This window comes from Trachemys scripta, chromosome 3, assembly GCF_013100865.1.
Source record: "Trachemys scripta elegans isolate TJP31775 chromosome 3, CAS_Tse_1.0, whole genome shotgun sequence".
NCBI classification, from domain to species: domain Eukaryota; kingdom Metazoa; phylum Chordata; order Testudines; family Emydidae; genus Trachemys; species Trachemys scripta.
In genome coordinates this window covers 81,087,328-81,113,208 of record NC_048300.1, presented here as the reverse complement: position 1 = coordinate 81,113,208, position 25,881 = coordinate 81,087,328, and the positions used below count along the sequence as shown (strand labels likewise).

Here is a 25,881-nt window from a genome sequence, read left to right as displayed (position 1 = left end):
TTGCGGATACAGACTATCACGGCTGCTACTCTGAAACCAGCTAAGATGGTGTGGCAAACCCCGGCCTCAGTGACTCCAACATGCAAGTGGGTGGACAAAAAATTGATTCCCTTGCGGGGACATCATGAATTCCTATTCACCCACAAACCACCAGATTCCATTGTGATGCTGTGAACTCTCATGGCTGACAGAACCACTCTTAAGACAACACCTATGACAGAGACTGGAAGGCGTATTCCTTGGCCAACTTAGTTTTGAATTGCCAACTACCAGCCACTCACGGCAAAGTATGACTAGACGAATTACAATAAACTACACAACTTTATTGATAAGCTCCCGGGATTTCTTCAAGGCCATCATCCAGGAGGTGCAACTGGTAGCAAAAACATCTTTGCAATCGGCCCTTGATGCTGCTGACACGGCTGCCAGGACCATCTCCACAGCTGTGGTAATGAGATGGGAGTCGTGGCTCCATCTCTCGGGATTCCCGAAGGAGCTGCAGACCATGGTGGAGGACCTCCCCTTTAAGGGTGTGAAGCTCTTCACCAAGAAGACTGATGCCTCTCTCTTTGAAGGATTCCAGGGCCACTCTCAGGTCACTGGGAATCTCCACACCAGGGCAAAAGAGATATTTTAACCCTCAATACCAACAGAAGCCTTATTCGTTCCAATTCCCATAACAACGGAACTATGAGCCCCAGCAGAAAAAGGAAAAGTTCTCAAAGTGAAAGCCATCAGGCTCCCACTCCCACTTTTTAGGGCAGGTCAAGGCTCCGCAAGACCTCTCTTCACTATCATTTGTGACCATCCACCCATTTGGCCACCATTTGGCAGTGTTCCACAGTGCCTGGGAGCATATAACCTCAGACAGATGGGTCCTTGAAATCATTAGTTGCAGATATTCCATTCACATCCCTTCTGTGCCGCCTCCAGAACACCCTTCCCCATCATGCCTCTTTAGGGACCCTTCTCATGAGTCTCCTGCAGCAGGAGATAGATCGCCTCATGCAGTTATGAGCCATAGAACCAGTACCTCAACATTTACGTGGCAAGGGATTCTATTCTCGTTACTTCCTATTACCCAAATGGAAGGGAAGTTGGAGACCCATCCTGAACCTCAGAGCTCTCTTACTACTATGTCCGTTTCAACACACACACACACACACACACACACACACACACACACACACACACACACACACACACACACACCAAGGGAAAAAATATTTCAATAATTGAAATTTACAGATAGGCGAAGTAAGAAAAGTGCTGTTTAAGAATTTATTAGAGTTCTGTTTAAGGATATTTACTTTTTGTCAACATTGCATGTCAAAATATAGAATTTATTTCAGTGGTTACAAAACTTTCACTTCCTGAATCTCAACATCTACTGTCATTAAATTTTCTTGTCTTACCACCCTGTAGTTTCCTGCAGCTGTGAATATTTAAATAGATAAAATTTGAAAAAAAAAACACCTTAAAACCCACTATTTTGCGCAACTGTGAAAATTTAAATCAATAAAAACAGAACAAATGCTTAACAGTAAACATTGATATTGAAACATCAAAATTATAAAAAATAAAAATCGAATTCTGTTAAGCCTATGTATAAATATGTCCTATCAATACAGTATTTTAAATACAAATATTAAAAAATAAGGCGGTATAGCAGAGCTATTTGGTTTGCAGTGTACCTTAGCTATCCTGTACCATTGTTTTTTATACTGCATATTTGTAATTTCTTCTTGAAAGTTACTAGAGGTTTTTTCGGTCTTAATCTTCTCAGGGTTGTTCAGGAAACAACATTTGATCTGGAGGGAGATGTTCACAGTGGAACAGCATTACCAGCGAGCAAGGTATCAAACTGTAATTAGACTGGTCAAAAATGATTACATTTATAGTTTATATTCCCAGTTTGTTGTTAAAGCTCACCAATTATGAAATATTGTGTGGTTCTTGAGTGGCCCTAGGAAAGCTTTTTGGATGAGTGACTATCTTTTTATATGTCTGTATAGCATCTAGCATACTTTCTGTTTAAGGAGAGAAGAACTTTTTTAGGAAAAGAACTGCAATTTTTAAAAATACTTTGAAACATGTCAGAACTTTGGAGTATTAGCATAAGTTCTCAAAGAAATGGTTTACTGGACAGAGGACATGTTACACAGTTAAAGGTGCATGAGTAAATGAAGTGGGGAAGAATGCATTGTAAATCCACCTGTAAGACTGAAGCCCATAATGCTGATGATAGCTGACCTATAAAGAGGGAAAAAATGGATGTGTGCCCTTTTATGCTTCTTTATGATGTATAAAGAACAGCAAAAAATTTTTTTTCAAAAATAGGAATTTTTTTTTTAACATTAGAAATTCAGGTTCTGTCTAGCTTGGGGGAGGGACTGAATATTGGAAAACTAGTGAAATAACAGCATATGTCAGAAGTATAAACACAGCAATTGAGAGGGGAAAGGATTTTTAATCAGTGTTTTAAAACTTTTTTTTTATTTTATTACTGAAGTTTTATTTAACTTCAGTAACTAACGTTTTGAAGAAAGGCAGCCTGTTATTCCTAGTTTTGGAATTATTATATATTAAAACTGTTTTAAGCAAGAATCTGTAGAATCTTTGCATCATTATAAGCACTGTTACTGGCTTTCTGTTAATGTTAACTTCGTTGGTTTTAAAATTCCTGTCAATATGTTGCCAAAAATATGTTTCTAGTTGGCTGTTGTGATGTTTTGAATAGCTAGTATGAAAATTTCATTGTGGTGATAACACATGCTGCATTGCTGTCTTTTGTTTTGTAGTCTTCTCTGTTCACTGTCCCCTTCTGGCAGCCTTGAAATAAGTTTTTTTTTTTCATAGTGATGAACGTAAGACTTGGCTGATCTAATGCATGCATGTTAAAGATTTGTCTTCCTGTTTGAGTTAGAGCACCAATAGACTGGATAGTGACAGAATTTCATCAGCATCCAGCACAGCTGAACGAGGAATGGTGAAGCCAATGATTAGAGTGGAACAGCAGCAAGATTATCGCAGGCACGACGGCAGGTAGGAAATACATATTCTATCATTTCTGATATTGTCAATTAAACAGATGTCTTTTCTGGAAACGTGAAGCAAGGTCTCATCAAGCTGTATTGAAATAGTACATGTCTGCCTGGGAAAAAAGTTTTTAACCCTTTCCAAAATAAAGGATGAAATTAAGAGAATATTAAAATATCTTATTTTTATCTTTAGTTTTGATTTTTCTGTAATTTATATCAGTTTTTTCCAGACAAATTGCTATTTTCTGAATTTGTTAGACCGTTGTTGATTTTTTTTTTTTGGATAATTTAAACGCATCTAATGGAGTATTTTAACAGGTACAGAATTTCTTGTCATCTATTGGTGGGGCTTCCACATTTGTCAACTTTGGGTTGATGTGTTTTTCTGTCTGAACATGGGGCACAACTGTAAGCTTCTTTTAGTCCTTGTAGCAATGCAGTTGGCAGGATTTGTTGACAGACAATTTCAGCCTCTAGTCATTTCAGTCTTCCCTAGTTTGTAAAACATTTATCAAAACCTGGTAAAACAATCAAAGTATGATGTTTGTCTCTGTGAGTCTTCATAAAATCTGTTCTTAAGTTTAAGTTCTTTTAGTGATGATGCCTATATGCAGAGCCGTACCTTGGGTAGGGTGAATTGGGGTGACCGCCCTAGGCCCTGCGCTTCGATAAAATCATGACTGTCCCGATACTTAACCCTTTGTCCTCACGTCCTGACCAATATACAATCTGGACATCATTTGTCCAGATATTCAGGTGAGGAGGTGGGTGGAGAGGTAAGGTGGGTGGACATGCGGGGTGAGGAGGCGAACGGGGAGACAGGCAGGCGGACGGATGGTGAAGAGATTAGCTGGGAGGCAGGGGTTGAGGGGGGTGGGTGAACGGCGAGGAGAGCAGCAGGCGGGCGGACAGGGGAGGGGGAGCGCCAGATGGCTGGTGAGGAAACTAGTGAGGAGGCGAGTGACAGGTGGACAGCGAGGAGGAGAGCAGCGGGTGCGCAGGCGGATGGCGAGGAGACTAGTGCGGAGGCTGATTTGTCTTGGACCCTGCCCCTGCCAGGGACGGCCTATATGTGTTGTATTTGAGGTGCACATGAACTCAATGTATCCAAAACTGGAAGACATTTGCTAACAGTATCCACTGGTCCGTGCCTGTAACCTTCTCCTGTGCACCAAACTGAGGGCTTGCGTGCAGTGACTATCTCTCCAGTTCCTTTCTACCACCCGTGGGCTGAGACAACTTCTGTAATGTCTGCAGTGTTAGTTAGAATTCTTCAAAAAGTGTAGCTGTAAATAGCTAATGAAACCTGTTTTTAGCTAACTTACAGTTAGAGTAGAGTAGTTGAGTAGTCTTGGGGCTAGGGGGTCTCCCTATCTGGACATCTCTTCCCCACCCCCTGTCTGGACATCTGGAGTGATTAGTATGCCCATGTTTCCAGGACTCAAAATCTGAGTGGCCTGCAACTGAGCTTTCCTGGTTAGCAATGAGCATGATACATGCCTCTATTGTCCCGGGGAAGCTCATATCCTATCTGCCGTCCTTTTCTAGGTGAACCCATCAAGTTATGTACAAGCCAGGCATAGAAGATTCCTGAGGGAATGTGTAGTGAGACCCCAGTCTGATCCTGGCCCGTCAGATAACCCTCCACCTCCGGTGCGTCAGGCAGAGGCACTGAGAAGCATCCCTCCGAGCACAGTATTCTCCAGCTTTGGGGATAATCAGACCAGTGCTAAAGACTGTTCCAAAGAAAGTTTCCTCCTACCCCCTCATAACAAACTCACAAAAAATTGTGAGAAATCCCCTTCCAAGCCCTCATTCAAAAAGAGCACCTCCTCTCTGACACTCTCTAAGGGCTTGTTTACTTTGGCCCACTAAATCAGCACCGCTGCGATTGAGGGGAGAGCACTCTCCTGTCGACTTCAGTACTCCACCTCTCTGAGAAACAGAATGTAAGTTGTCGGGAGAGCGTCTCCTGCCGACATAGCTCACTGTAGACCCCATGTTAGGTCAATGTAAGCTAGGTTGCTCAGGGAGGTGATTTTTTCACACTCCCTGAGTTATGTAACTTATGTCGATCTAAGTGGCAGCATAGACCAGGCTTAAGTCAGGTGAGACTCTCTGCCCTAATACCCAAGTGTCTGGAACTTATAAGGAGCATAGTACCAGTTTCCCAGAACTGAAGAGCAAAAGTCCCCCCCATATTGGGACTAGCCAAAGGGGTGCAGGGATCATCCTTGGAACTGGTGAGGAAAAGAAGGCAGTGGATGCCTCCTATTCTATTGATGCCAATGAGGAGAGAGGAGTCGTCAGTTCTTCTTCGAGTGCTTGCTCATATCGATTTCAATTAGGTGTGCACGTGCCGTGTGCACGATCGTCAGAGAATTTTCTACCCTAGCAACACCCGGTGGTTCGGCTGTGGAGCCCCCTAGAGTGGTGCCTTCATGGCGCTGGATATATACCCCAGCCGACCTAGCACCCCCTCAGTTCCTTCTTACCGCCCGTGACGGTCGTTGGAACTGTGGAGCGCGGCATAGCTGTTTTCCACTCTCCCTAGCTTTACTAGTTAGTTCTTGTAGATAGTTGTTGGTTATATTCTTTAGATTAGTTATAAATAGTTAGCTGGGGTTAAGGGGGCTATTATCCCCCCACCCACCCAGCGTGCAGCCGGGCTCATGCCCAAGGCTCCTGGCTTTAAGCCGTGCGTGTTCTGTGCTAACCCTTTGCCAACGGGAGACCCTGACAACTCTTGTCTGAAGTGTTTAGGGGAGTCTCACCAGACAGACAAGTGCAAGATCTGCAAGGCTGTCAGGCCCAGGACCAAAAAGGAGCGGGACTTTAGACTTCAGCAGCTCCTTAGGGAGGCGGCACTTAGCCCAGATCCTCCTTCGGCGCGCCAAGTCCCGGCACCAAGCGCCTCGGTGCTCAGCGCCCCAGCGGCACCCTCCAGTACTGCACCGCGAGCTGACGCAGATAAGGCCCCATGGCACCGTCCTCCCTCGGCACCGCGTCCGCCGCAAGCCCCTCGGTGCCGTTCCCTGTCTCCGGGGCATAAAAGACCCCGCAAGACCCAGGACGCTGCCGTCCAACAGGCACTGGCTCCCCCCGCATCGGTGGTAGAGCCGCGTCTGGCTTCGGAGCGCCAGAGGGTGCAGGCATCATCAACACCGTTGATTCCGGCACCGGGTGAAGAGCCGTTGAGTCTGGTGTGGACTAGCTCACTACCTCGTCCTATGGTTGACCTCCCTTCTACACCAGAGATTTTTGCAATGGCGAAAGACCTCATCGCTCTCACGGAGCAGGCGCCATCTCAACCCGCGGCACCGCATGCCCTTCATACTGTGCAATCCAGGGGCAAGCCTGCCCTGATAGGCTCTCCATCTCCGAGCGTGGACTCGCGGCACCGCTCCCAGTCTCGGAGCAGGTCCCGATGCCGCTCGCAGTCCTGGCACCGATCTCCATCTCGGCACCGGTCGTACGCACGGCCCAGATCTTCCTCCCGGCACCGGTCTACTTCTCTGCACCGACTTGAACATTGGTATCGGTCGGAGTCCAGACACAGTTTCTGGCACCGGTATGAGCGCCGCTCCCGTTCGCGAGGCCGCTCCCAGCATCGAGTCTACAGATGGTCTTTGTCTTCACGATCCAGATCTGGATCCTGGTACCGGCATGGCCATCAGCACCGTTCTCGATCCCGGTACCGCACAGAGACCGCTCGCCTTTGGACTGGCACCGCTCGGCACTGTGCCAGGACGAGCCCCTGCAACCATGCTCAGCACCGCCCTGGCCCTCAAGATCGGTGTCTCACTTGTCGGAAGGGGCTTCCCGATCAGCATACCCTGCTCAGGGTCAGGCTGCAGACGACTTTGGTCATTGGCAGGAGGGGGCAGAGGACCCTAGACAGGACCCTGCACATTGGTCTTTCTGGATCCCATGGGCATATCACTAAGCTCAAGGGGCTCCACCAGCGGCCTCTCGCTCGGCACACTCTGAGCCCAGGGTTCCTGAGGCCACCATCTCCCATCCTCCCCCAGGGGGCAGTGCCGACACCCACACAGGCCCCAGACACCGGTGTAGGGGATCCTGCACATCAGGGACCCTTGGAGCCGGACCCTCATACGGATCCTTTACCCCCTGAGGCGTCGTCCTCATCTTCCACAGATGAGGTGATAGCGGGTACAACAGCCTCAGGCCCACCTCCAATAGACCTCCGTGCCCACCAAGACTTGTTGCGTAGGGTGGCACAGAACATGGACCTACAGGCTGAGGAGATAGTGGAGGTGGAGGACCCGGTGGTGACCATCCTCTCAGCTGATGCCCCGTCCCAGGTGGCGTTGCCCATTATTCGTACGATCCAGGCTAACGCTAATGCCATATGGCAAACCCCAGCTCCATCCCTCCCACTGCCAGAGGTGTAGAGAGGAAGTACTTTGTCCCCTCTAAAGACAATGAGTATCTCTATACACACCCTCCGCTGTGTTCACTGGTAGTCTCCTCAGTGAACGCAAGAGAGCGTCGTGGTCAGCAGGTGGCAGCGCCCAAATCGAAGGATGCCAAACGCTTCGATTTGTTTGGACGCAAGGTTTACTCAGCGGGGGGTCTGCAGCTCAGAGCTGCAAACGAACAGGCGCTCTTGAGTCAGTACAATTACAACTCATGGAATTCCATGGGTAAATTTAAAGAGTTGGTCCCCCAGGACTCGAGGGAAGAGTTCGGGGCCCTAGTGGAGGAAGGTAAAAAGGTGGCTAGGACCTCCTTGCAGGCCTCCCTCGACATAGCGGACTTGGCCGCCAGGACACTAGCGTCTGGGATAGCCATGAGACGCGTCAGGTTTTGGGGTTACCGCCAGAACTGCAGCAGACCCTGCAAGATCTGCCGTTTGAGGGCCAGGGGTTGTTCTCGGACAAGATGGACTCTCGGTTGCAGAGCCTCAAGGACTCCAGAATCATCATGCGCTCCCTGGGGATGCATGTCCCAGGACCCCAGCGCAGGCCCTTTAGGCCCCAGCCACAAAGTTTCTACCCTCCTCCTCCTCGTCCAAGACAGGACTTCCCCAGAAGGTGGGGACGAGGTGGTAGATGCAGGTTGACTGGCCCCCAACCCGGTCAGAACCAAGGCCCTCCTAGACCGCCTTCAGGACCTAGGCAAAACTTTTGAAGGTGCGCTTGAGGACGGTGTGCCAGCCACTACCCAGGATCCATTTCCTTTCTTTTGGGATTGCTTCTCCCGTTTCCACCGTGCTTGGTCCCTTATAACCTTGGACCGTTGGGTCCTTCACACGGTGGAGAGGGGATACGCTCTCCAGTTTTCTTCGTTCCCCCCCTTCCCACCTCCCCCTCCCCGTCCCTCTTCAGGGACCCTTCTCACGAGCATCTCCTTACACAGGAGGTTTTTGGGCTCCTGTCTATGGGGGGCCATAGAGGAGGTTCCCCCAGAGTTAAGGGGCAGGGGGTTTTACTCCCACTACTTCCTGATCCCCAAAGCAAAAGGGGGTCTGCGACCCATTCTAGACTTACACGGACTCAACAAACTCATAGTAAAGTTGAACTTCCACATGGTCTCCTTGGGGACCAGCATCCCTTCCCTGGATCCTGGAGACTGGTACGCCGCCCTCGACATGAAGGACGCATATTTTCATATAGCAATCTACCCCCCACACAGGCGCTTCCTTCGATTTCTAGTAAACAATGTGCACTACCAATTTGCCGTCCCTCCCTTCGGCTTGTCCGCGGCTCCGAGTGTGTTCACCAAATGCATGGCTGTTGTGGCAGCATACCTTCGTTGACAAAGGATATAGGTGTTTCCCGTATCTAGAGGACTAGCTGGTGCGCGGCTGCACCAGGAAGCAAGTTCAAGCTCATGTCCAGATAATACTACAAACATTCCATGACTTAGGCATTCTACTCAACAGAGAAAGGTCCACTCTGGAGCCAACCCAGAGAGTTTATCAGGGCAGTCTTAAACTCCAGACTCGCCCGAGCTCTTCTGCCAGACACTCGGTTTCACATCATCCAAGGACTCCAGGTCTTTCTGATCACCACAATAAGGACGTACCTCGGCCTGTTGGGACACATGGCCTCTTGCACTTACGTAACCAGGCATGCCAGACTTCGGCTTCGCCCACTTCAGGCCTGGATATCGTCGGTGTACCGTCCTTATCAGGACAGCCTGAACATGGTGGTCACTATTCCGAACTTGACCTCTCTCACCTGGTGGCTGGATCACAAGGCGGTTTGCGCAGGAGTGCCATTTCACGCCCCACAACCTTCCCTGCACCTGGTCACAGATGCTTCATCTCTAGGTTGGGGCACTCACCTGGGGGAGCACCATACCCAGGGCCTGTGGACCGCATCCCAACTAGCTCTGCACATCAATGTTCGAGAGCTGATGGCGGTGCGCCTAGCCTGTCAGGCATTTCTCGGTCTCCTACATGGCCGTTGCATGTCAGTCCTCATAGACAACGCCACGACCATGTTCTACATCAACAAGCAAGGAGGAGCCCGCTCATCTCTCCTATGCCAAGAAGCCATTCGCCTGTGGGAGTTCTGCATTGCCCACTCGATACATCGTTTCTCCCTGGAGTCCAGAACACTCTAGCGGACCGTCTCAGCAGATCCTTCCAGACGCACGAGTGGTCAATTCGCCCGGATATCATCCATTCCATCTTCCAGAGGTGGGGATTTCCCCAGGTTGACCTGTTCGCCTCATGAGGCAACAGGAAGTGCCACGTGTTCTGCTCCCTCCAAGGGCAATCTCCAGGCTCCCTGTCAGATGCTTTCCTCCTATCGTGGAGAGACCAGCTGTTCTACACTTTCCCTCCATTCCCACTGGTCCACAGGGTGCTGCTCAAGCTATGCAGAGACAAGGCACGTATGATTCTAGTCGCTCCAGCTTGGCCAAGACAGCACTGGTACCCCACGCTTCTGGAGCTATTGGTACAAACTCCGATCACGCTTCCCTTGTGCCCAGACTTGATCTCTCAGGACCATGGCCGACTTTGTCACCCTGACCTGCAATCACTCCACCTTACAGCGTGGATGCTCCATGGCTGAATCAGATAGAGCTACGGTGCTCACACCCAGTGCAACAGATTCTGCTGGGAAGTAGAAAGCCCTCTACACGGACCACTTACTTAGCCAAGTGGAAACGGTTCTCCTGTTGGTGCGAGCAGTGGGCCACGCCCCCCTTGCAGGCGTCTATTCCTCTTATACTTGAATATCTCCTATCCCTAAAACAGCAGGGCTTGGCGATATCTTTGGTCAGGGTTCACCTGGCAGCTATCTCGGCGTTCCAACCAGGAGAACATGCTTCCTCGGTCTTCTCTAACCCGATGGTCATCAGATTCCTCAAGGGCTTAAACCGGCTATACCCACAGCAGCGCCAGCCTGTTCCGGCGTGGGATCTTAACCTGGTTTTCGCCAAGCTCACGGGGCCCCCGTTCGAGCCATTGGCTACCTGTTCACTCCTTTACCTATCTTGGAAGACAGCCTTCCTTGTAGCCATCACTTCAGCAAGGCGTGTTTCCGAAATCAGGGCGCTCATGTCTGAGCTTCCATACACAGTCTTCCATAAAGACAAGGTGTAGCTTCGCCCCCACCCTGCCTTTCTTCCCAAGGTGGTGTCAGCTTTTCATGTGAACTAAGATATATTCCTCCCGGTCTTCCATCCTAAGCCGCACGTCACCCGTCAGACCAGCGTATGCACTCCTTGGACGTACGCAGGGCCCTTGCTTTCTATATTGAGTGTACAAAACCGTTTAGGAAGACGACGCAACTCTTCATTGCAGTGGCCGACCGGATGAAAGGCTTACCTGTCTCCTCGCAATCTCTCTCCTCTTGGATCACGTCCTGCATTCGTGCTTGCTACGACCTGGCCGGTGCCCCGACACCGCGTCTCACCGCCCACTCCACGAGGGCCCAAGCCTCCTCGACTGCCTTCCTGGCTCATGTCCCGATCCAGGACATTTGTAAAGCGGTGGTTTGGTCATCGGTCCACACCTTTGCCGCTCACTATGCGCTTGTACAGCAGTCCAGAGACGATGCTGCATTCGGATCAGTGGTTTTGCACACAGCAATGTCTCACTCCGACCCCACCACCTAGGTAAGGCTTGATAGTCACCTAATTGGAATCGATATGAGCAAGCACTCGAAGAAGAAAAAACGGTTACTCACCTTTGTAACTGTTGTTCTTCGAGATGTGTTGCTCATATCCATTCCAAACCCGCCCTCCTTCCCCACTGTCGGAGTAGCCAGCAAGAAGGAACTGAGGGGGCGCTGGGTTGGCTGGGGTATATATCCAGTGCCATGAAGGTGCCACTCCAGGGGGCTCCACAGCTGACCTACCGGGTGTTGCTAGGGTAGAAAATTCTCCGACGATTGTGCACGCGGCGCGTGCACACCTAATTGGAATGGATATGAGCAACACATCTCGAAGAACAACAGTTACAAAGGTGAGTAACCGTTTTTTCTGAAGACCATGGTCCACCTGAAGTTGGTACCCATCGGTGTCACCAATGGACAGAAGCCTGGTCCATTTTCCAGTATCAGGAGCCAGGTACACTGCCCTGGAGAACACTACGATCTACACAGACTCAGTCACCAATACTGTTGGGTCTGTGGTGGTGGTATGCTGTTGGTTCGCTGTTCACTGATACCATAACTGGAGGTTCTTAGAGATGTGTGGTCCCTATCTGAATTCCACTACCAGCTCTTCTTTCACTCTGCTGCTGAGCCTTATCCTAGGGCTATTCTGGGTAACTGGAGAAGTGGTTGGTCTACACCATGTCTTCCTTTTAGTTCCATCTTTTAGCAATTTAAGATGGTTAGTGTCATATTGAGTCATAAGCTATTTTTGAAGCCTGTGAAATTGGCAGATATTTTCTCCTGTTTTTTTACATTTTAGTTAATGAGCACTTGTAGGGTAAAGACACCGTTGGTGGTTAATTTCTCAACGAGGGAGACAATATGGCTTATGAATTGAAGTGGCGCAGTTCTATATGTAATGTACTAGTATTAACACTTCATAGAAAACAAGTATGTAATAGAAAATTGTTCTTCTCAGTCATACTGTCTTCCATAGATTTCGAAGCCAGAAGGGACCATTGTGATCTAGTCTGACCTCATGTATAACACAGGCATTAGTACTTCCCCAAAATAATTCCTAGAAAAACATGTTTAGAAAAACATCCAGTCTTGAGTTAGAAATTGTCAATGATGCAGAATCTACCACAATCTTTGGTAAGTTGTTCCAGTGATTGATTACTCACTGTTTAAAAATTTACATCTTCCAGTCTGAAATTGCCTAGCTTAAATTTCCAGCCATTCAATTATATTATACCTTTCTCTGCTAGATTGAAGAACTTATTATCAAATATTAAGCTAAGTAGATTGAGTTCCTTCAGTCTATCACTGTAAGGCAGGCTTTCTGCTCCTTCAGTCATTCTCATGACTCTTTTCTGAACTGTCTCCTAGTTATCAATATTCTTCTTGAATTATGGACACAAGAACTAAATGCAGTATTCCAGTAGTGGTCAACATCAGTGCCAAATACAGTAGTAAATTAACCTATCTACTTCCTACTCAAGATTCCCTTATTTATGCATCCAAGGATTGCATTAGCCCTTTTGGCACTGGGAGCTCATGTTCAGCCTGTTATCCACAATGACCCTCAAATCTTTTCCAGAGTTACTGTTCTTCAGGATAGAGTCCCCCATTCTGTAAGTATGATCTACTTTCTTTGTTCCTAAATGTATAAATTTACATTTTGCCACATTAAAATGCATATTATTTGTATGCACCCGGTTTACCCAGTGATCCAGATAGCGCTGTATTAGTGATCTGTCTTCTTCATTATTAACCACTCACCCAGTTTTTGAGTCCTCTGCAAACCTTATCATTATGATGATGATGTTGTCTTCCAGGTCATTAATAAAACAGTTAAATAGTGTACAGCCAAGAACTGATCCCTGTGGGACCCCACTAGAAACACGCCTGTTTGATGTTCCAAGACTTTCTGAAAATCACCAATGATGGTCCAAGAAGCTTCTCAGCCAGTTCCTTTAAAACTCTTGGATGCAAGTTCTCTGGCCAGCTGATTTTAAAACGGTCTATCTGTAGTAGCTGCCGTTTAACATCCTCCAGAGATACTAGTAGACTGGAAAGAGCATTATCATATGATATGATTACATCATCTGCTTTTTCCCCAAATACAGAAGAGAAATATTTATTCAACACTTCTGCCTTTCCTGCAATATTAAGTCTACAATTTCCAACTAGCAAGGGATCAATACTATTGTTAGGATTCTTTTTGGTCCTAATATACTTAAAAAGATTCCTTAACTGTGCTTGCTATTGATTTCTTCTTGTCTCGCTTTGCTTCCCTTATCAGTTTTCTACAATTCCTAGCTTCTGATTTATATTCATTACTATCAGTTTCCCCTTTCTTCCATTTATCTTTTTTTTTATGTAACTGCCTTCACTTCCCCTCTTAAAAAAAAAAAAAAAAAAGGAAAATCTATTTTAAACAGCCTTCTTCCTTGATTGTGGCTTTTTGGATATCTAGTAAAGTGTTCTTAAACAGTTCCCAATTATCATTCACAATTTTCTGATTAAATTCTTCCTCCCAGCTGATTTGGCTCATAATTGTGAAAATGGTGTTTTAAAAGAGACAAGGTGTGTGTGTGTGTGTGTGTGTGTGTGTGAGAGAGAGAGTGAGAGAGGTCTACCATGTTGGTAGCAACGCTTTCAGAATTAGGAAATTGTCTTCTATATTATTTAGAAAGTCTAAGGATGTTTTAGTACTGGCAACATAAGTTCTCCAGCATATGTCACTCAAATTGAAGTCCTCCATGATTCTGCAGCTTCTTTTCCTATACATTATAGATAGGTGTGTAAAGAGCCAGTCATCCTGTTCCCTAGTGTAATTTGATGATCTGTTGCAGGTGCAAATGCCATTTAGTACCCCATCTTGTGCTTTGTCTGTTAGGACATTGATCCATAAGCATTCCAGATGATTTTCTTCCAAGTTATGAGTGACTTGGAAACAGATTCTGACATTGTTTGACAGAGTGCCAGTGCCACTCCCTCTCCCCTTTTGCCCATTTGATCCTTCCTAAATAGGTTATAACCATTGATTATAATGTTCCAATCATGCAAATCATCCCATCAGGTTTCAGTAATACCAACTAGAAAATGAATTTATGCTTATAAATGAGCAATTCCAGTTCCTCTTGTTCGTTACCCAGACACCTAGCCTTGATGTCTAGACAGTTCAAAAATTTCTTCCCCATGTCCTTTGGTTTCTTGATTAATTTTGTTCTCAAAATCTCATTTTTGTGCTAAGAGTGCCCATTTTTCCCCTCTTTATTGTACCCTCCCCTATTAAAAAAAGTTTTATGCCTTCCTAACTACTGTAGCCAGCCTATCCCCGAGGAGACTGCGATAACCTTTATGCTGAAGTGGAGACCATTCTGTAAGGGATCCATCCAAACTATACTGCCCTGTCTCCCTGTAGAAAGTGAACGAATGTTGCACAAAACCCCAAACCCTCCACCCTGTCCCACTTACCTAGCCAGTGTGGTTTGCTTTAAGAATCATTTACCTTCTGTCTTCCTTCACTTGTGGGACAGGAAGGATCTCAGTGAAGATGGTTGGATATTCTTCTTCAGCATGCTTCCAAGTTCCCTGAGGTCATTCATTATCTGTGACATCTCATCATGCTGTATCATTAGGGCCAATATGAACATCCATCGACTTCAGAACCCCATCCAATCTAAGTGATGTCTTGTGTCTTGGCTCTAGGAAGGCAGCACGCTGTCCTGTTGTCTGCCTATTCTTTGCAGAATGTTCTCTAGATTCTTCTGAGTATTGAATTCACTACAAGGCTCATCTGTCTTCTGTGGATGATTAGAGAACACTTTGTCAACAAGCTTGATTTTCTTACGGATTAGGCCAAGCTGCAATCCACAGGTGTGGCCTCCATTCCCTTGGACCAGCTGGATCTTGTGAGGTATCTTCCACAGTTTCCATGTTTCTAGTATCAAAAGGAAATGTCTAACTGTGTGGAATTCCTCCTTGTCCTCTTTACTCTGATGGCCACAGCCCGAACATCATTGTCTGTCTCCAGCTGTGTAGAATGCTGCTGCCGTGGCCTGTTGCCTCTGATGGTTATAAACTTCCAGGCCTCTTTTTCTGATTTCCTTTCTCCCCAGCTCCTTGGTGGCCAGCTTTTTTCTTCCTTGAACCTTGAGTACTGATATTTCCTGAAGCTGGCTGTCTTAACAGTAATTGAAATATAGCCATGTATTTCATGATGTGAATGGGGGGAAATTAATAAAACATTTTAGAGATTGTGAATAATGGCGGCGGGGGGGGTGAGATCTTAAACACCATTAAATATCCTTTATGTAGGTGGTATGGTTAATGCTGACTGGTTCAAAATTTAATGGAACTTCAATATTTCTGTAGTACTGCCAGCAAATCTGTCTCAATCTTGTCCTGTAACCACCTTAAAGTTGAAATGACTTTGCTGAGCAACCTCATAATAAAACATTTAATAGACTGCATGAAATCATGTGTCTCTGCCTTAGTTCTGGGTGAGCTGGAACAATATTTTAATGTATAAAAGTGTAAGGATTGTTCATGTGTTCTCAAAGCAAGCTATAGCTAGTCTATCTAATTTTAGACGTGCGTTGATGCTGTCTCTTAGGGTATGTCTACACTACGAAATTAGGTCGATTTTATAGAAGTCTGTTTTTAGAATTCGATTTTATACAGTCGATTGTGTATGTCCACACCAAGTGCATTAAGTTGGCGGATTGTGTCCTCACTACTATGGCTAGCATTGACTTACCGAGCGGTGCTCTGTGGGTAGCTATCCCACAATTCTCGCAGTTTCCGCCACCCATTGGAATTCTGGGTTAAGCTCCCAATGCCTGATGGGGCAAAAACATTGTCGTGGGTGGTTTTGGGTACATGTCGTCAGTCGCCCCTCCCTCGGTGAAAGCAGCGGCAGACAATCGTTTCACGCCAGACACCAGGGCGATTAGAGGAGCACAGCAAGGCGCGCTGCACATCAGAGAGGCTTCGAAAATCAGTTTCATGTCTGGCAAGGCTTCGGTGTGACAGTTGTGTGTGTTTCTCCTTGATGCAAACCCACCCCCTTTGTTGATTTTAATTCCCTGTAAGCCAACCACCCTTCCCCCTTCCAAATAAAGTAGCTATTGTTTTGAAACCGTACATTCTTTCTTAATTTAAAACAAAAAAATTGATAACGAACAAGGTAGCCCAGGTGGTGTGGGGGAGGAGGGAAGGACAAGGCCACATTGCTTATTGTAGCTACACCAAAAATCAAACTGTTTGAATGACAGCCTTCTGTTGCTTGGGCCATCCTCTTTAGTGGAGTGGTTGGGTGCCCCAGAGCCTCCCCTCGGCGTTCTTGGGTGAGGAGGCTATGGAACATGGGGAGGAGGGTAGGCAGTTATACAGTGGATGCAGAGGGGGTCTGTGCTCTTGTTGGCTTTCCTGCAGTTCCAACACACGCTTCATCATGTCCGTTTGCTCCCCCATTAGACTCAGCATCGCATCCTGCCTCTGCTCTTCACACTCACTTAATTCTTTCCTGGCCTCTGTCACTGAATGCCTCCATGCATTAAGCTGTACCCTATAAGTGCCAGAGGACTGCTTGAGCTCAGAAAACATGTCATTGCAAGTGCGGTTTTTTCGCCTTCTAATCTGCGATAACCTCAGGGATGGAGATGATGGGGTGGGGGGGGGCGTAGAAACATTCTATGCTCTACGATTCTGGGAGGAGTACATGGTAACCTGTGCTGCTGAAAGAACAGAAGTACTTGTGGCATCTTAGAGACTAACAAATTTATTTGAGCATAAGCTTTCGTGGGCTACAGCCTACTTCATCGGATGCATGTAGTGCAAAATACAGTAGGAAGAGATATACACACACACACACACACACACACACACACACACACACACACACACGAAACAATGGGTGTTACTGTGTTACTATACATACGATAAGGAGAGTGATCAGTTAAGGTGAGCTTTTATCAGCAGGAGAGGGGAAAAAAACTGTTTGTAGTGGTAATGAAAATGGCCCATTTCCAGCAAGGAAATATGAGTTTATATTATATGATGATGGCCCATCCATTACACAAAGTAAAACTATTTCCCCATGCTTATTCCCACCCCCACCCCCATTACAGTTCCTCATATCTCCTTGTCAGTTGCTGGAAATGGGCCATTTTCATTACCACTATAAAGTACCACTACTTGTATTACCACTGCAAGTAAGCTGGGTTTTCTTCTGTCTTATGTATCATTAACAGAAGCATTTACTGAGGTCCAAACAGTTAAACCTATGTGAACCATCAGAGACAAAGGTGTAACACAATTGTCACTGAGAGCATGAGAGAATATTTTAATATGATGCATAAGAAGAAAAGTACCTAGCTTGACTTTTAGATCCTAGATTAAATTTGTAAGTCTGACAGTTAAAAAAGCCAGTTGAATTGCGAACTTGACATATATGATAAAGAAATCATTAAGGCAGTAAACACTAAACCCTATAATGCCAACTTTAGAGTCACTTCGCAGGATAGCACTGTAATTTAAGTTAGATGAAGGTTAAGGGGAACTTGATTCATCACTCTTAGGGCTGGTCTACACTGGGGGGGGGGGATCGATCCAAGATACGCAACTTCAGCTACACTAATAGCGTAGCTGAAGTCGAAGTATCTTGGATCGAATTACCTGGAGTCCAGACGGCGCGGAATCGATGGCCGCGGCTCCCCCGTCGACTGCGCTACCGCTGCTCGCTCTGGTGGAGTTCCGGAGTTGGCGGTGAGCGCGTTCAGGGATCGATATATCGATCCCGGATAAATCGATTGCTACCTGCCGATACGGCAGGTAGTGAAGACGTACCCTTAGAAATAGGAAATGGATTCCCAAGCTGCTTCTAAAATGGCTGGTGTAGTTGCTTCATAACAGCTCGTTTAGTATATCTTTACAACTAGGCTAGCTCTTTAGGCTGACTTTGATTAACTTTTTCTCCATGTATCCCTGAGTTGGTTTTTTTTAATAGTGATATTTGAGTCATGTCAATGGCAGGTGGCAGACTGACTTGATCATTATAGCATACTGTGAAAAGGAGGACATTCATTAATAATATACGCCACAATTCAGGTTTATTGTGATCTGTTGTCTTGCAAGCAAGTACAGTGTGTGAATTTAAAAGGGGTGGGAGGAAGCAGTTGAATAAAAGGAAAGCATATTTACAGTATACACTTTTTCTGGAAAATGTTGTATAAAGGTTCAAAAACAAAGCTCTTGGAGAAGAACACATCATTTGATAGCTGAATTAACTTTATCTATGTGAATTGGTTTTTTTGAATATATACCCTCTTCCTTTAGACCTCAGGACATGGTTGGGCCAGAACTGATATTACCTGCAAGCATCGAATTCAAGGAAAGTTGTGAGTATTTAATAAAGCTTTAACTATAGTTTAAAATAAAATATTAAATATAACAAGGTAAAAAACTGAACTTTTTTTTTTTTGTTAAAGTCAATCACTTTAAAAACTCAAAAGGAAACTTAGCAGTAAAGTTTGGAAATCACTTAAAAAGAGGTATTTATTTTACCAATATGGCTGGCTTGGTGGATAGGGGAGAAAAATTATTCAAGTAGTAGATGGGTCCCTATGTAGTTTATTGCAAGCACATTGGAATTCCCTGTCTCCAAAATAAATTAAAATAGAACCAGAGTTGTTAATAGAAAAGAGATATCAGATTGAAACCATCCCCCTTATAAAAAGTTCCACATATATTGGCTTGTAAGTTAATAATAAACTAGATCTTGGTCAAAAGGCCAGTTGAGTTAATATTCCATAAAGGGTATCCAGTAAAACGTTAGCTTTGATAGTTTTTTTTACTGTCAAAAATATTGTAGACTCTTGGCTATGCCTCATTATTATGGATTTTTAAAAACTTCCAGTTGTATAAGAAAATTTCAGGCCAGTGATTGTCTGAAACCTCACAGCACTGTAAATTGGACATTTGATGAGCAAATAGAGAAACTGTTCTGACCGAAATGTACTGTAAGAGAGCTTTTTGTAAAGGCACAGTGAAAAGGGAAATTGTATTTTATTTTATTAAAGAACAGTACTGTCCCTGGAGTAGTTAACTTGATACAGTAGAACCTCAGAGTTACGAACACTTTGGGAATGGAGGTTGTTCGTAACTCTGAAATGTCTAGTATAAGAGGGGTAGCTGTGTTAGTCTGTATACACAAAAACAATGAGGAGTCCGGTGGCACTTTAAAAACTAACAGATTTATTTGGGCATAAGTTTTTGTGGGTAAAAACCCCACGTTTTTGTGCATCTGAAGAAATGTGTTTTTTTACCCATGAAAGCTTATGCCCAAATAAATCTGTTAGTCTTTAAGGTGCCACCGGACGCCTCACTGTTTTTCTGAAATGTCTGTAATTCTGAACAAATGTTATGATCGTTCTTTCAAAAGCTTACAACTGAATTTTGACTTAATACAGCTTTCAAACTTTACAATGCATAAGAAAAATGCTGCTTTTAACCATCTTCATTTAAATGAAACCAGTGCAGATAGTTTTCTTACCTTGTTAAATCTTTTTTAAACTTTCCCTAATTTTTTTAGTAGTTTAGGTTTAGCAGAGTACTGTTTTTGTTGGGTGTTTTTGTCTCAACTGATTGCATGCTTCTGGTTCCAAATGAGGTGTGTGGTTGACGGGTCAGTTCATAACTTTGGTGTTCATAACTCTGAGGTTCTACTGTACATAAATGCGAAATAACGTAGAGCTATTTCCTCCTACATAAAGTCTCTCAGCTTATATCTGGATGATTTATTGTCCTACTTTAGTAGTTGCAGTGCATAGTTTAGACAGTTAGGAACATATGAGCTAAATAAAACAAAAGAAACTTACCTTCATTGAATTATGAAGTTTTATTTTATTCTTCCAATCCTCGGGTGACTTTTTTTTCCTGTTTCCACAGCTGAAGATGCCTTCTTATCTGCCATTATTAATTATACCAACAGCTCGACAGTTCATTTTAAATTATCGCCTACTTATGTGTTGTACATGACATGTCGGTATGTATTGTCAAACCAGTACAGACCTGACATCAGTCCTACTGAGCGTACTCACAAAGTCATTGCAATAGTCAACAAGATGGTGAGCATGATGGAAGGAGTTATACAGGTGAGTTTTGATCTGCAGAGACAAGTCAAAGGAATTTAAAATATATACATAAATTTCTTCAGAAAAGTCTTTTTCCCCCCGCTCTAGGGTTTCACTCAAAAGGTTGCTGAGCATCAGCTTGTAATGTATTTATTTCTCTTGTAAAGTTTTTTTTTCTTGTGAGATAGTAAACTAAATTCCCTTTTAGCATTGCATAACTAGATGCTAATGCCATTATTCCATTGATAAAGACCTATATGAGGAGAGTAAAGGTGATTTTTTCCATCTCCACATTGTTGCCCCATTCCCCATAGCAAAAAACCAACAAAACAAAAAACCCACCACACCCCAAACAGTTCTAAAATCAGTCTTTCCATTAATTATTTTTGATTCTCAACCAATTCTGATGTGACTTGTAATTGATTTTTTAGTAATGCCTTATAAATACAGGGATTTACATTGATCAATTGAGTGTTGTATAGAAAATACTTAGCTTAAAAAAGGAATGTAATTATTGAACTTTGGTCCTGTTCCTCTTACTACGTACACACAAAGATATTACAGCGTTTAGTATTTTTATTTGATTTTTTTCTCAAATATACTGATTTGATACCGACACGTCTTGCACAAAGAGAAATTTAAAATATCAGGGTAAAAGTTTTAGTATATAATATGAAACCTGATCCTGCATTCCTTGCACATATAAAAATCCCAATGAAGCCTATGGGATTCTTGCTTTTACAAGGAATGCAGGATCATATCCACAGTCTTGACTTTGAAATCTAGACAGGAAAATCTTGTTGAAATATGCTTCTACTGTATTTAATTTTACCATAATATCCTGAGAAAGTAGTTATAATATTTTGTGTTATTACTAATAGCCCTAACTCATCAGTTGCAGATTTTTCTCAGCAGGAGCATTAAAATCCATATTCTTTACAATACATAAAACACAAGATTACATAGTGTTTTCTTAAAAATTATCAATAAATGAATTATTGTTATATACTTACATTTGTGTATTATGATTTACATATTTCATTGGTGCCTAGAGGCTCAGGGCCCCCATTGTGCTAGGCATTGTACAAACATAACAAAGAGACATAATCCCTGCCCCAAAAGAGCTTGCAATCTTAAGTGTACAACTATAAAAAACAGATAAAACAAATAGATGGAGCTTAATGAAATTGCTGGTCAGCATGAAAAACTGGTCACAGCAAACCAACTGTTAAACTTTCGTAGGCATTACAGTGAATAAGAATTTTAAGAAGGGAGGAGAACAATGAGGTGGCTTTGCAGATATTTACAAAATGCTTCTCCCGTGCATAAGGTGGCATTGGAGAAAGTGCAGTAGTGTTTGTAAGAACTTTTTTATAAAAGGGAAATCAGGACTTAACATTTGAAGAATGCGGACAGAGGCTGATGTCTCAAAACAATAAGGGATAATAAATGGGGCATTCATAGACCCTGAGAAGCCCTAAAAGTGAAGACAATTAGTTTGATGTGGTGATGTAGGGGTAGCAAGTTGAAGGATTCAATGAGTGATGATGATTGAAGTGGTGAGCCAGGAAAATGATCTTTTCAGCAGAATTTTGAATGGATGTAGGTGGACAAAGAGGGAATTCATCTTGGCCACAGAGGAGAATGTTGCAGCAGAAATGATAGAAATAAGGAGATCCTAAATAAGAGACTTAGCTGTATGAATGGAGAGGAAAGGCTTGATTTTACACACGTTATTCAGGATGAAGTTGCGGGCTTTAGATATGGTCTGGGTGTGAACATCTACAGAGAGGCCTGAGTCAAAGATGTTGTCCAGGTTTGGGCATGAGTGACAGGGAAGATGGTACTGTTTTCCACAGTGACTGAGAGGAGCAGCAGCAGGGGGAGGGTTTGAGGGGCAAAGATGAAGAGCTCTGTTTTGGCCATGTTAAGTTTAAGTTGGTGGCTAGACATCCGTGAGGAGTCAGAGAAAAGGTGATACTTCAGTTTTGGTGGAAGGAGGAAAGTCAGGAGTGGGGAGGTAGATCTGAGACACATCAGCGTAGAGATGATAGCTGAAATTATGAATGAGATCACTCTGAGACAAGGCCTGAAGGGAGAAGAGGGAATCAAGGATTGAGCCCTGTGTAAACCACCCCTCTCCCCACCATAGAAGAGGGAGGATGAGGATAATCCTCTGAACGAGTGATTACAGAGGTAGGAGAAGAACCAGGAAAGGTAGCCAAGTGAGGGACAAGATTTCAGGAGGAGCATGGTTAAGGAGGATAAAGACAGAGTATGTTAATTCTGAGCTTTGACCAGAAAGAGTTCATTGGAGACTTTGAGAGCCGTTGGTGGAAGCTGGTTTGGAGAGATATACAGGATGCAGTTGGAGGAGAGGCACTCTAGACCATATTTGTACAGCGAGTGGGGCAAGAGAAGTAGATGGGATGAGATCACTGGAGCCAAATGGAGAAGCTAGAGGAGGAAAGCACACAAACATCTGTGCCAGGGACTGGGAAGAGGAGATACTGGTCAAAATTCTGATTTTTGCCGATCAGAATTATAAAGAGACTTCTAGTGTAATTTCCAAAAGCTACTATCTTAAAATTTTGTCAAGTATTTTCAGAATCTTTGGTGGTAAAAATGATAAACAGCACAAAATATTAAGATTTCATATGATGGGGAGTACTTTTATGGAAGGGTCTGAAAAAGTCAAGTAATGAAGTAAAATCTATATTGGAATAGCAGAAGGCAAAATATAGTTAGTGTAGGTTGCATGTTGCAGAATTTTGTAAGTTTAGTGCAATATTTTATTTGACTCAGTATTTTTCGTTGTGTTAAAAAAACCTCAAACCATTGTTTTAAATTGAAAACCATGTATTAATCTGTTTCCCACTTTGTATTTTATTTTTTAAATTTTCCTTTTGTCCCTGTTTGTGTTTGTACATTGTCTTCATTTCAGTTATGTGTGGGCAAGCTCTCTGGAATTAGCATTCATTCTGCTACAGAGAGACTTGGCGGATGCTCTGCAGGAAGTCTGTTGCACTGACTCTGAAACAGCTTGTGGTTCAAGGGCATTCCTTGAACTAATTAGCACTTTGGTTCTTTGCTGTCATATTACTGGGTCTACCTAAAATATAAGTGGTCTCAGTTGTGTGTCAGCCACTGATGAAATATATTTAGGTGTATCTGTGAACATAAGTGTTATACCTTCATATTTAGTGTCTGATTTCTAAAACTACCATGATTGTTCACAAGTTTCTTTCTTCTATTCTGTTTGATTTCCTTCGTCCGTTTTTCTCCAGGAGGTAGACCAGGTTGATCAGGTAGGATATACTGCTGGGAACTGATCCTAGCTATGTTGGCTTAGCTCAGTTTCTCATGCTGCTTCCATGTCAAAATACAATATTCAAACAGCTGGACTGAACAGTTCATAACACTCATTCAGCAACTGGAACATGCAGTACTAAAATTCTTTTTGACTGTGCAACCTTTATCGGCATTCCATAATTTCTGCTTAACGCACTTCAGTGTGGATATGAAATGACCAAAGTTCTTTTTCTTCCCTTTTTCTTTTTTTTTTTTTTTTGTCTGTGGTTCCTATTCTTTGGATCTCATCTGAGGTTGCCTAGCCTGGCATTTGTGGTCGGGAGATGGTGAGATAGATCAGTACTCGATACTGAGCTGCCTGGTGTCAAAGCCAGTGACTAGCAGTATCAGGGTGGCAGTGGGTAACAGCTAATATGTGCTTACGCACACGCAGATTACCAGATAATGCATACAGCTAATCTTTTAGCATTGCATAACTAGATGCTAATGCCATTATTCCATTGATTTCACTAATGGCAACTGGACAGAATTTTGTACATACTGTATATATTTAAAATGTAACTTATTTGTTGGAAGAATTGCAGTATTATCATTTGTTATATATAGAAAAATATTTTGCAAATATCTGGTATCTGAGGTATGTTTGAAATGGGAAATGTACTGGTCTATCTTTGGAGCTCTTAATCTAATAATTTCTGATCAGAAAGGACCTGCCCTATATTGTTTGCTACTTCTCTTTTTACTTACAGAAGCAGAAGAATATTGCTGGGGCACTTGCCTTTTGGATGGCAAATGCATCTGAATTGCTCAATTTCATTAAGCAAGACCGAGACCTTAGCCGAATTACTTTAGATGCGCAAGATGTTCTGGCACATTTGGTTCAAATGGCTTTCAAGTAAGGGATTTTTTTTTTCAGAATTTTGTTTCTTTTGTATATTTGCCATATGGAAGTATTAGGCTTTATTTCTATACTTAGAAAAAGTGCGCAGTACTTTTCAAAAGTTCTAGATGTCATGATTCTTTAGTTATATTGAAACCAGTTAAAGAAATGCATAGGGAGTGGACAAGCATTCAATTTTTAGTTATTTCATTGAGATGGATCGTTTGGGCTGTAGTGAGAATGTAAATTGCATCACTTTCTCGTGTTCCTTGCTAAGCAAATTCTACAGAGATCCTGCCCTTCTGAGTGGTTAGGTGCTAACTCGATTTGTTTAAATCTATATACGTATCTTGTAATTGTGTACAGTAGCTAGCCAAATTTTTACACATCTGATCATGAAAATGTTGAAATACCAATCAAAGTTGCTATTAACTACATACACCTCTACCCCGATATAATGCTGTCCTCGGGAGCCAAAAAATCTTACCGCGTTATAGGTGAAACTGCGTTATATCGAACTTGCTTTGATCCACCAGAGTGTGCAGCCCCACCCCCATGGAGCGCTGCTTTATTGCGTTATATCCGAATTCGTGTTATATCAGGTCGCGTTGTATCGGGGTAGAGGTGTATTTGTTTGACATTTTGGTCAGTATCTGCAGCCATATATATGGCTTAATCCCTAGATAGGTTTTGTGGATTAATCAGTAGTTATCTGCAGCAGCCATGCATTGTATTAGCCCATAATAATGGCTGGAGCTATCTCGTTCCATAATTTCCTGTACTATGTATTTTTGTTTGATCCTCCTCCAAAGCTTTACATTGGTGATTCCTCTCTCCCCCCCTTCCCCCTTTCCGCCTTTCTGGCCATCTGATGTCTAAGATAATTGCTCAAATAACCTAGGAGTGTAGATAAGGTCTGAAGGAGTTTTCAAGTTTCAGCATCAAATAGTAAGACAGATTTTACAACAGCATTAAATATTCAAAATTTAGTTTGGAGGGAAGGGTTTCTGTTTCTTAAGATTGGCTTTAGGGTTATGAAGGCATGTCTGGCAGATCAGGTGGTGATGTACCACATTATTTAAAAGGGGCGGGGGGACTGATGGCCTGGGGCTAGAGAGTGAGTATATATGTATTCAGTTATGGAACGTGACCTTATCTGTGGGCTTCTAAACTTTGCCATTACCTAGTATATTCTCTGATTTGTGGGCAAAGACATCAGACCCATGAAAATGGATCCATGCAGAACATTATTTTCAGATAGCAATTACTACAGGTAAGTAATGATGCTTGTAATAGCAACTTATAACAATCAACTGTGGAGATCAATATTAAACATAAGTTGCTTAGTGGTTGTTCAGTCAAGCTAGAATTTCTCCTAGATCAGTGTTTTGCATTACCGTCTCGAAATGCTTGTGTACAGATCTTCC

General features: G+C 43.7%; 1 protein-coding gene across 21 annotated transcripts in view; it reads left to right on the top strand.

Moving 5' to 3' along the window:
• AFDN (afadin, adherens junction formation factor) overlaps positions 1–25,881 on the top strand; it is a 228,455-nt gene that overhangs the window by 121,453 nt on the left and 81,121 nt on the right. For 13 of the 21 annotated variants that reach the window (XM_034765202.1, XM_034765207.1, XM_034765206.1 and 10 more), the window contains 6 exons: positions 1,787–1,856; positions 2,927–3,045; positions 18,467–18,528; positions 20,078–20,283; positions 23,550–23,570; positions 24,324–24,469. In XM_034765202.1, coding sequence (XP_034621093.1) covers positions 1,787–1,856; positions 2,927–3,045; positions 18,467–18,528; positions 20,078–20,283; positions 23,550–23,570; positions 24,324–24,469 — 624 coding nt within the window. The remainder of the gene's footprint in view (positions 1–1,786; positions 1,857–2,926; positions 3,046–18,466; positions 18,529–20,077; positions 20,284–23,549; positions 23,571–24,323; positions 24,470–25,881) is intronic. The other 8 variants (XM_034765209.1, XM_034765208.1, XM_034765204.1 and 5 more) reach the window with 1 other exon arrangement.